General features: G+C 38.8%; 1 protein-coding gene across 4 annotated transcripts in view; it reads right to left on the bottom strand.

Annotated features, from left to right (window-relative positions):
* Positions 1–12554, bottom strand: part of LOC124365705 (high affinity cationic amino acid transporter 1-like) — a 61521-nt gene that overhangs the window by 2978 nt on the left and 45989 nt on the right. The window contains exons 9-12 of one of the 4 annotated variants that reach the window (XM_046821643.1): positions 11036–11138; positions 10402–10553; positions 3684–3847; positions 1655–1763 (exon numbers count right to left, since the gene is read on the bottom strand). In XM_046821643.1, coding sequence (XP_046677599.1) covers positions 1655–1763; positions 3684–3847; positions 10402–10553; positions 11036–11138 — 528 coding nt within the window. Of the gene's footprint in view, positions 1–1654; positions 1764–3683; positions 3848–3989; positions 4100–6384; positions 6495–9664; positions 9775–10401; positions 10554–11035; positions 11139–12554 lie in introns of those variants that run through there. The other 3 variants (XM_046821646.1, XM_046821645.1, XM_046821644.1) reach the window with 3 other exon arrangements.

The raw sequence follows: 12554 nt of genomic DNA, 5'->3' as shown, positions 1-12554 counted from the left end.
TACTGGTTCCTTTAGTAAGAAGATAATACATTTCATTTCGTTTTGCTACTGGCAGCACCGAACTAACCACCTGTTGTTACAATGTTTCATTCACACATAGTGGCCTATGAGCTGAACGGCCAAAACAGCAAGGGCCATTAGGAGTGGCCCGGGCGAGCTGAGGGACAGGACGTAGTCATAAACCTCCTACTTATCAGATAAAACACCTATGGCTACACATAATGCCCTGATGAGCTGAACAGCCAAAACTGAAAGGGCCATTAGATATCCCCGGGTAAGCTGAGTAACAGGACGTGGTTATAAACCTCCTACTTATCAGATAGACAATAGACAAATATTTATTGTACAATACGTTTTCTGGTATCACAATGTAATAAAAACTGGTACATAGTCAATGATTAAAAACTACATAACTAAACTTATTCTAAAACATTACTTATAAAAAATAACTTTTGATACATTGATCTATAAAACATAAAAAAAAAACATTGATTAAATCCAAGGCTAAACCCATTGTAGATATTTTTAAAGATAGAACACCTATGGCTACACATAATGCCCTGATGAGCTGAACGGCCAAAACTGAAAGGGCCATTAGAAAAGCCCCGGGTAAGCTGAGGGACAGGACGTGGTCATAAACCTCCTACTTATCGGATAGAACACATATGGCTACACATAATGCTCTGATGAGCTAAACGGCCAAAACTGAAAGGGCCATTAGAAAAGCCCCGGGTAAGCTGAGGGACAGGACGTGGTCATAAACCTCCTACTTATCGGATAGAACACATATGGCTACACATAATGCCCTGATGAGCTGAACGGCCAAAACTGAAAGGGCCATTAGAAAAGCCCTGGGTAAGCTGAGGGACAGGACGTGGTCATAAACCTCCTACTTATCGGATAGAACACATATGGCTACACATAATGCCCTGATGAGCTGAACGGCCAAAACTGAAAGGGCCATTAGAAAAGCCCCGGGTAAGCTGAGGGACAGGAACGTGGTCATAAACCTCCTACTTATCGGATAGAACACATATGGCTACACATAATGCCCTGATGAGCTGAACGGCCAAAACTGAAAGGGCCATTAGAAAAGCCCCGGGTAAGCTGAGGGACAGGACGTGGTCATAAACCTCCTACTTATCAGATAGAACACATATGGCTACACATAATGCCCTGATGAGCTGAATGGCCAAAACTGAAAGGGCCATTAGAAAAGCCCCGGGTAAGCTGAGGGACAGGACGTGGTCATAAACCTCCTACTTATCGGATAGAACACCTAAGGTCACCTAAGTGGCCCTCCAAGCTGAGAGGACAAAAACATAAGTTCAAATCTGAGCTTTAAGTGTAAATAGTTTTGACAGTAAAATAGCTGTTAACGTTACCCCTTACAGAGCAACCTGATTTTGCTCCCCTATACAGTGAAGTAAATTTGTACTTCTTGTTTAGGGGGACTAACTAATTTAAGTAGCAAACAAAGGAAAACATCATTGCTAAAATTTGCAGACAAAAAAATTAGATTGGTCTGTACTTTCTAATTTTCAACACAGTGTAGAAAATGTTGCAAGTCAAGAGTGGTTGGAAAGAGCCGACCCTAGTTTAAGAGCAACCAAATAATCATTTAATCTGTAAAGAAGAAACTTGAGTGAGTTACCTGCTGCCAGCCAGATAGAGAAACTATACCAGGTGGACAGATCCATGAGGCACATGAGGTAGGTGTTGGCAAATATGCTGAGAGTTGGAGTCAACGGCAAGCCAGGCATCTGGACAAGACATGACTTTAGCGTCCCTCACTAGACAATATAACTTTTACAATTCTAATACTGAACTATGAAAGATAAAAAATATTTTAAAAAAGCCAGATACTTAGAACATTTGATTGCTTAACTATCTAAGGTATAAATACCACATGATTTTTAATCTTTCAGCCAAGCATATTTTGGTTGCATTGCAAAAATGTCAAGCTGATTTAAAAATAAAAAAAACGAGCTTTTACCAAACAAATTAAAACATTTTTATTTTTTGAGTTAACAAGTTAATTCTTTTGTGTTTTACTTCAAATCAGCTGAATTCTTGAAGAAAAATTATTTGATAAAAATTCTTTATTTCCAAGAATTCCCCAAAGTGCGTTTCCAATTTTTGTTACTATTTGTCTTACAAATGGGGTTAAAAAAATAGTGTTAACTAAGTTATTTCTGTCAATTTATATTTATTTCTTAACCCAGAACAAAATTTGAAAGGTTAGGTTTTTAGACACATACAATTTTTCTGCAAAAGTCTACATTTGAACTCTTTTGACCTTTGCTTTCTGTGATATCGGTCTATAAACAGTTTTTTTTTTAACAAAAAATAATTCAAACAGTATTCTATACTAAAATAAATTACCTAGGTCTAGTTCAAGTGGATAGGACAAACAGTGTAGAATTATTTATATAAAATTTCAAAATACACGAAAACCTTATACTTAACATTTGTGTTCACCAGTGCAGTTCTAAGGACTCCCTTTTGGAATATTTTGGCAATCTTTCATGTTTCCTTCCTTTATCCTTCAAATGTAAAAATTAAAAATTATGAACCTCAAATAATAACTTGAAAACAACACTGTATGAAGTAAAAAAAGACCGCCTGCACAATTAATTTGAACAACTATCTTCGTTGTTTACATTTTATAATGTCACAGAACTCCAAAATATTTAAAATAACCAACTAAAAAAAATATATCATTGTTTGTGATATTATTTATCAATGTAATCTTGAAGTAACAGGTCGATAATCATGTGGCCAGTAAACTTAAAAAAAGATTATACTAAATGGATGTTGGCAGAAATCATCAGTGAGCTGTCTGTAAAAGAGTTAAATGCCAAATTTTGTTGTGCGTTTGTTTCTTTTAAATCTATTACACCTTTTTAAGCTAAAGTAAAAGATATTAAATTGTTTAATTTTGTTACATATGTAGATTTATATTTATGAATAATTAATTTTGTCTAAAATACACTTCACCCTGATGCCACTAGTTTTTAGATAAAACCCTTTGTTGTGAAGGCAAAATTACAATAAACAAAAAATTATAATTTCTTTTAAATCTTTCGTAATTAAAGTCAAGTGATTTGGCCGAATTCGGATGTGATCTCATTAAGAAAGAGTTCCATGATGAGAAAGTCAGGACTGGGCATGAATAGTGAAAATTGAAACAGATAGACAAAATTGCGGGGCTTTCACATGTAACTGAAACATGACCATTTAGAGTTAGGAGTTAACCAGTATAATATGTATAATAATTTAATATATAGGCCTACTAGATCAAATACAAGTATCACCGTTTAGGGTTTTTACAAACAACTGATATAATGTGGTTTAGTCTTAAAATTAAATACACTTTACAGAGGAAACAGATTCAAGATATTTGGAGTGGAAAGAGTTTCGAATCTAATGATATTTTAGCACGTTACACCGGAACACAACTTTTTTTTCTTCACATTTTCTGTCCTGAAAAACATGCTAAAATTTGAAATGGAGCAGTTAAATTATTCACAAAAGTAATTTTGTATTGTGCTTGTGGTTTACAAGCCAGACCAACTCACATTCACCAGCTAAAAATTTTCAGGAAAACGTAAATCATTTGGCAGTAGGAATAACTGAAGGTTACAGTGAATTTTGATTGTAAAATGAAACAGATAACGCACCTGGAACGTTGTTGCAGTTGAGTCGAAAGGTATTCCCGCAAACAGAATGAGGATAAGAATGATGAGCAACAACAAAGTGAACGTGATGTAAGGAGACATGGTAAGCTCCGAGTCAGCATTCTGCATACAGACCAGAGTGTACGCCAAGAGTCCACATAACAGCGCTGTAACAAACAAGTCTATTACTTATCTCTATCACAGTTCATTGATGATGTAAGGAGACATGGTGAGAACTGAGGCAACATTCTGCATACAGACCAGAGTGTACGCCAAGAGTCCACATAACAGCGCTGTAACAAACAAGTCTATTACTTATCTCTGTCACAGTTCACTGATGATGTAAGGAAACATGGTAAGCTCCGAGTCAGCATTCTGCATACAGACCAGAGTGTACGCCAAGAGTCCACATAACAGCGCTGTAACAAACAAGTCTATTACTTATCTCTGTCACAGTTCACTGATGATGTAAGGAGACATGGTGGGAACTGAGGCAACATTCTGCATACAGACCAGAGTGTACGCCAAGAGTCCACATAACAGCGCTGTAACAAACAAGTCTATTACTTATCTCTGTCACAGTTCACTGATGATGTAAGGAGACAAGGTGAGAACTGAGGCAACATTCTGCATACAGACCAGAGTGTACGCCAAGAGTCCACATAACAGCGCTGTAACAAACAAGTCTATTACTTATCTCTGTCACAGTTCATTGATGATGTAAGGAGACAAGGTGAGAACTGAGGCAACATTCTGCATACAGACCAGAGTGTACGCCAAGAGGCCACATAACAGCGCTGTAACAAACAAGTCTATTACTTATCTCTGTCACAGTTCACTGATGATGTAAGGAGACAAGGTGAGAACTGAGGCAACATTCTGCATACAGACCAGAGTGTACGCCAAGAGTCCACATAACAGCGCTGTAACAAACAAGTCTATTACTTATCTCTGTCACAGTTCACTGATGATGTAAGGAGACATGGTGAGAACTGAGGCAACATTCTGCATACAGACCAGAGTGTACGCCAAGAGTCCACATAACAGCGCTGTAACAAACAAGTCTATTACTTATCTCTGTCACAGTTCACTGATGATGTAAGGAGACAAGGTGAGAACTGAGGCAACATTCTGCATACAGACCAGAGTGTACGCCAAGAGTCCACATAACAGCGCTGTAACAAACAAGTCTATTACTTATCTCTGTCACAGTTCATTGATGATGTAAGGAGACAAGGTGAGAACTGAGGCAACATTCTGCATACAGACCAGAGTGTACGCCAAGAGGCCACATAACAGCGCTGTAACAAACAAGTCTATTACTTATCTCTGTCACAGTTCACTGATGATGTAAGGAGACAAGGTGAGAACTGAGGCAACATTCTGCATACAGACCAGAGTGTACGCCAAGAGTCCACATAACAGCGCTGTAACAAACAAGTCTATTACTTATCTCTGTCACAGTTCACTGATGATGTAAGGAGACATGGTGAGAACTGAGGCAACATTCTGCATACAGACCAGAGTGTACACCAAGAGTCCACATAACAGCGCTGTAACAAACAAGTCTATTACTTATCTCTGTCACAGTTCACTGATGATGTCAAGGAGACAAGGTGAGAACTGAGGCAACATTCTGCATACAGACCAGAGTGTACGCCAAGAGTCCACATAACAGCGCTGTAACAAACAAGTCTATTACTTATCTCTGTCACAGTTCACTGATGATGTAAGGAGACATGGTGAGAACTGAGGCAACATTCTGCATACAGACCAGAGTGTACGCCAAGAGTCCACATAACAGCGCTGTAACAAACAAGTCTATTACTTATCTCTGTCACAGTTCACTGATGATGTAAGGAGACATGGTGAGAACTGAGGCAACATTCTGCATACAGACCAGAGTGTACGCCAAGAGTCCACATAACAGCGCTGTAACAAACAAGTCTATTACTTATCTCTGTCACAGTTCACTGATGATGTAAGGAGACATGGTGAGAACTGAGGCAACATTCTGCATACAGACCAGAGTGTACGCCAAGAGGCCACATAACAGCGCTGTAACAAACAAGTCTATTACTTATCTCTGTCACAGTTCACTGATGATGTAAGGAGACATGGTGGGAACTGAGGCAACATTCTGCATACAGACCAGAGTGTACGCCAAGAGGCCACATAACAGCGCTGTAACAAACAAGTCTATTACTTATCTCTGTCACAGTTCACTGATGATGTAAGGAGACATGGTGGGAACTGAGGCAATATTCTGCATACAGACCAGAGTGTACGCCAAGAGTCCACATAACAGCGCTGTAACAAACAAGTCTATTACTTATCTCTGTCACAGTTCACTGATGATGTAAGGAGACATGGTGAGAACTGAGGCAACATTCTGCATACAGACCAGAGTGTACGCCAAGAGGCCACATAACAGCGCTGTAACAAAAAAGTCTATTACTTATCTCTGACACAGTTCACTGATGATGTAAGGAGACAAGGTGAGAACTGAGGCAACATTCTGCATACAGACCAGAGTGTACGCCAAGAGGCCACATAACAGCGCTGTAACAAACAAGTCTATTACTTATCTCTGTCACAGTTCACTGATGATGTAAGGAGACATGGTAAGCTCCGAGTCAGCATTCTGCATACAGACCAGAGTGTACGCCAAGAGGCCACATAACAGCGCTGTAACAAACAAGTCTATTACTTATCTCTGTCACAGTTCACTGATGATGTAAGGAGACAAGGTAAGCTCTGAGTCAGCATTCTGCATACAGACCAGAGTGTACGCCAAGAGTCCACATAACAGCGCTGTAACAAACAAGTCTATTACTTATCTCTGTCACAGTTCGCTGATGATGTAAGGAGACATGGTAAGCTCTGCGGCGACTAATAGTGGTAATAGTGGTATCGACTATTTAACCTGAGTAATGCACCCAAACACATCTCAGCCAAGTTGCAGCCTATGTGGTCTAAACCTTTGGAAATTGAGACCTTTACTTCCCCTGTAACAGTTGCCTTGCGTGACCCCAAAAAAACCAAGAAATTTGTGAGGTCAGCACATGTATCCCATATTAAAAAGTGCATTCTCCCAAACTCCACGACAATGATCTGCCACTAGATATTTCCTCTATTCCGAAAAAGCCATTGTGATATTAGGTTTAATTTGAGTTTATTTTCATTCTTCTTTCTTATTACACCTTACAAATAACATTTCCTTTTTCTTTTTTCTACTCTTCATTGGGACCCTGCATTGGTGGCTGTGCCTGACACTGAGGGTGGATTTGGCTAAGGAGTTCACCTGCGCGTGCTCTCCTCTTGCTACCTGGTGTTGGGTTTGGCAATTCTGATGTTTGGTCCAAACTGTCTACTATACACTTACACGGGGATGGGTGGTTATGAGATCTGCCGTTTAAATTTTTGTTTGTTTGAAGTATTTACAGCTTCCTTGATTTAGCATTTATTTATATATTTTTTCAGTAATCTATAATGGGAGCAGCGACAGGTCTCATTGCCTCCTATGCGCAACCCCAAACACACTTCATTAACACATCTTTAAACTATCTCTATCCTTTTAATTAATTTTTTTTGTTAAGTTATAACTTAAGGCAATTAGGGATAGAGAATAATTTGTATCGATAAATGCTTTAGAATCGACATTATTTAGCATTTAGCTTATAGTCGACTTTTCAACAAAGTTTTTCTCCTATATACAACTAGGCTAAAGCTATAGCGAAGCACTCACGCCAGTTAGTCAATCGTTATTTTTATTGCTATAAATGTTTATCTCTGTGTAATTTAGTGTTCGTGTATGGTTTTTCGTGATAGATATTACTTTGTATTTTCGAGGATGCGTGTTACGACCTTATAATGGTCAGTTATATATATATTTATTTGTATGTGTTTAGTTATACAGAGTGGTTATCCTATCCACATATTAATGGTTTTTACCAATCATTTCCTGGCCTACTAACTCTGAGCCAACAGGGGACTTTTTTTTTTTCTTTTGAGTTATTGTTTGTTGGCCCATTCCTTCTCGATCTGAACACTCCCATTTAGGGTATACTACTCGCCATATGTTACCAAACAATCTTGAAAAAACTAATAGGGTAGATAAGTTTAAAGAACTTGTTAGCAGACCAATTCTCCTCTTTCCTTGCCTCTTATGACTGTAGTCACTAGGAGACCTCATCATTTAGATTTGGATTTATTTTTTCCAATGGCCATTTCATCTTTTCACCACCTTTCCTGTATTTCAATTATTGAAAGAATATGAACAAAACAATGAATTGTATATGTTCTTCCAGAGAGGTCATGGGGACCTTTCACTCCCTCTCATTTCTGCGTCCGGTAGATTGGCTTGTTGGTAGCAGGCTTGTCTCCCGCAGCGGGAGGGGGGGAGGGAAGTAAGGGGAACAGGACTAGGATTATGGCCAGCTAACAATGGAAGAAATATTCTATGAGTTTCACAAGAATAAAATTTCCTTAACTTCTCCTTTCCTACTTGGCCTATTTTTGGAGGGAAATCTGGAGTCTGATGATGGGGCTGAATGAAGGTTGTGATTCTCAGTCAAACACGGTTTCCAGATTCCTGATTCCTTTTACCTAGACTACCTTCTATAATTTAATTAAACTTTTTAAAGAAGCCCAACCTTAACCTTGGAAGAGTTAGAAGTATTTAGCAGGTATGTGACATATTGGTGATAGATAGATCTTAGTTGCTTTCCTCTTATGGGTTGAAGTTGTCTGTGGTTGAGGACTGGAGCTGTTCAGCGAGAATGGGCGCGGTTTCTGCACCGCCTTTCTGCATGGTAGTGTTATTTGAATATTTTAGTAAACTCTGCGTTCTAGTTTAAGATTTTTGGCTCAATTTTAACTTTAACTGGTTCTCTTCCAAATAACTTTCCTCTCACCCTTTCTACCACTCTTAATGGCTAAGCCTTCGAACTCCTCGGAGAAGGAGGGGGAGGATGCGGCGAGTGCCGCTACAGTTTTGAATTTGGCGCGCGTTATCCGTCTGTTGCCGCGAACGCTATAGCCAGCTGCGCCGACCTCTAGCCTTTAGCTCAAACAATAGGAGCCTCCTACCATCCGGAATTCTTCCGGACAGGTTCTGGTAGGATGGTTCCTGCTAGGTTTTCAGGCTGTGACCCGGAAGGTTTCTGCACACAGGAGTCGTTGTGCAGCTTTCGAACAGGGTGGACCGGGAGAAGTTAGCGTGGGTGGTCTAGATTTTAGTTGTATTTTGTTAGGGAACCTTTCGGAACTATACCCAAATTATTAGTATTTATTTAGTCATCAAAAGCTGGTTAGGTTTTGGAATAGACGGAATCTAGTGGCGGATCCACGGATTATTCCTCTATAAGGTCCCACCTTCCGGTCGCGACGACACGAGGTCGCAGCTCTGAGTCAGCATTCTGCATACAGACCAGAGTGTACGCCAAGAGGCCACATAACAGCGCTGTAACAAACAAGTCTATTACTTATCTCTGTCACAGTTCACTGATGATGTAAGGAGACATGGTAAACTCTGAGTCAGCATTCTGCATACAGACCAGAGTGTACGCCAAGAGGCCACATAACAGCGCTGTAACAAACAAGTCTATTACTTATCTCTGTCACAGTTCACTGATGATGTAAGGAGACATGGTAAGAACTGAGTCAGCATTCTGCATACAGACCAGAGTGTACGCCAAGAGTCCACATAACAGCGCTGTAACAAACAAGTCTATTACTTATCTCTGTCACAGTTCACTGATGATGTAAGGAGACATGGTAAGAACTGAATCAGCATTCTGCATACAGACCAGAGTGTACGCCAAGAGTCCACATAACAGCGCTGTAACAAACAAGTCTATTACTTATCTCTGTCACAGTTCATTGATGATGTAAGGAGACAAGGTGAGAACTGAGGCAACATTCTGCATACAGACCAGAGTGTATGCCAAGAGTCCACATAACAGCGCTGTAACAAACAAGTCTATTACTTATCTCTGTCACAGTTCACTGATGATGTAAGGAGACAAGGTGAGAACTGAGGCAACATTCTGCATACAGACCAGAGTGTACGCCAAGAGTCCACATAACAGCGCTGTAACAAACAAGTCCATTACTTATCTCTGTCACAGTTCACTGATGATGGCAACATGGAAGACCAGGTCTACGGAGAAGGAGTTTATGAGTTACTCTCTTTAAAACTATTGAATGCACTTCACTTTACATAGAAACGTACTGAAAGTATTGATTTCCGTACTGTGATCTGGAATTATATTATATTTGCTGTTTATTTTACACATTTAGTTCCAAGAGAGGAAGTTGAAACTTGAACTATACAATGTTCATAAACTTTTGATCCTCAATTATTTTTGAATGTTCCATCTACTTAGAGAAAGAAATTGCTGCATTTCATACAACATTCTCCATATAATTTGGTCATTTTGAGAGTGGTCAATATTTGGTGGTTGTTCATCTTCATCAAGTAAAAAATTAATTAGAACATTCAACCAATGTGGAATTTTTAAATGGACTATCCATTACGTTGCCTCGCCAGCAAATCAAGGCTCAACCAGGTGATGACACCTTAAATTTGTTTCACAAACCATTTTTCCCTGGACAGACTATCTTTTTATTATTAAAACATTGTACATTTGAGTGGTAATTAACAAATTTGCATTGTCACATTTATGTGTATAAAAACGGCTCTGGAATTTTTACTTACTGAGAATGTAAACGGAGAACTCAATATTTGCAAAAGGAAACTTGCGAAGATAAAACCTGTGCTTCTTGAGGGATGGAGTTCGCAGCAGAGGTGAACTCTCTGATTCCGAAGTAAATCGTTCCTCTAGATCACGCTCCCCTTCCGTGCGATACCTGCAATACCACAACCATACTAAAAATAATACACTGTGAAATAAAATAAACCATATACAATAGGTGCCTTTTTCACCACCCTCGGATCCATCCATACATCGGCTTAACATCGCCATTCTAAAAACTTAGTCACATCTATTTTTAGCTGCACTCAGCAAAATAACAATTAACAACTTATGTTCAAATTTCACATTATGAGTTTTAAATTTGAACTGACCATTTTCATGCGAAGTCTGAGGATCAGAGATTGGTCCTTGTTTTGAAAATGTGAGGTTCTGGTATAACCTTTCAAATGCACCTTTGTCAGGGAGAGAATTAGGTTTTTGGCAGAACCTTTCCATACACCCTTGTTAGTTCTAGGGTGAGAGTGTGGTTTTGCCATAACCTTTCGATGAACCCTTGTCAGCTTTAGGGAGAGAATGAGGTTCTGGCATAACCTTTCAATGCACCATTATCAGCTCTAGGGAGAGAGTGACACCTACCTGAGAATGAGAACAGACATAGCGACGATGGTATAGCACACTAGGGTAGCCATGGACATAAGATCCACCAGGTCCTTGAGATTGAATATGGCAGCCATTGTACCTAGAACAGTCATATATTTCAGGTATAAATTATATTTTAATAATAAAAAAATAAAAAAAACACTGTGCATCATCATAAACTGGTCTATTGCAGAAGGGTAATATGAGTACCACTTTGGAGGGTTTTAACTTATGTGATAGGCTTATGTAATGTCACAGTGATATAAACTTCTGCCATAAGTAAAAAACTAGTTGGCTTTTTGATGAATTGTCACTGTTATAAAAACGTTTATTGGTACATAGGTTTGAATTTGCATTTAGCTAGTACATAAATATAATAATAATATAAAAATAAAGCTAGTAAATAAAAGTACATGTAAAGGAGTACCAGAATATTTCTCAGCTAAAGAATCATAATACCTGGGGAAAAGGACTTGATTAGAACCACTTCTTTTCTGTTCACTTTCTACAAATTTTTTCATTATTAACTTTTTTAGGAATCATATGATAACGATACTTTGAACCAGTACAGTTTGAATTGCATAAGTAGTAATTCTCACCATTATTGCTGATTGTGAAAGTAAAAATCTCTTTAATTGCAATTTTCAAAGAGAAATATATTGGCGTAAAAAGCTTGATGTTAAATTTACAAAATATAAGTTAAATTGAGTAGTCTTGATGCCTAAGATGGTCATGTGTCCTATGTAGATATTCTTCCAGTGTGTAATGGCCTCCAAACTGTCACCAGCCATTTATTCAGTACCATCTTCAGGCTTTTCTCCTTCTGAGTCTTTATCTTGGTCTGCAGCAAGTTGTAGAGTTTGTCTCCCATGAGGTTATGACGGCTTCCTCTCATACAGTAATAGATGGTGTGCTGGCAGGATGTAGTTATTACCATGTTGAGTGTTGTACATCTGTTCCTCAAGGGAATTCATTCCTATCAGCAAACATAATCACTTCCTGGATGTAGAGGGTCACAACTTCAGAGTTTCTTCTGGGTCAGAAGAAGCCTTTGTAGGTAGTGTCTCCCCATATAGCAATGCTGTACCTCAGATGAGACTTCAAAAAGGCACAATAAGTTTTCTTTGCAGTGCTTAAATCACTGATGTGGTGAATTATTTTGATTACAAAGAGTCTGGTGTTTAATTTCTTGGATAGGTCTTTATCATGCCCAGACCATGAAAGAGTTTTGTAAATTTTCACGCCAAGAAATGTTGCCTTGCGTTGCATGTTAACTTCTGGACGAGATGGAATTCCATCTCGTCTTCTACCAAATGCCAGTTGTTTGGTCTTGCTCACAATGACTATTAGGTCATTTGAATGGCAGTACTGGTACAATATATTTAGTGCTGTATCTTCTGTAGAGTCTCAGTGAGTAGAACAGTAGTATCGTCGGCATACATTAAAGTAGAGGAGTGTGTATTTAGAAGATGAGGCATTAGTAAACAAAACAAACAGAACAGGGCCTAAGATTTTT

Source organism: Homalodisca vitripennis, chromosome 7, assembly GCF_021130785.1.
Source record: "Homalodisca vitripennis isolate AUS2020 chromosome 7, UT_GWSS_2.1, whole genome shotgun sequence".
Classification (NCBI taxonomy): domain Eukaryota; kingdom Metazoa; phylum Arthropoda; class Insecta; order Hemiptera; family Cicadellidae; genus Homalodisca; species Homalodisca vitripennis.
This window is presented reverse-complemented; position numbering and strand designations above follow the sequence as displayed.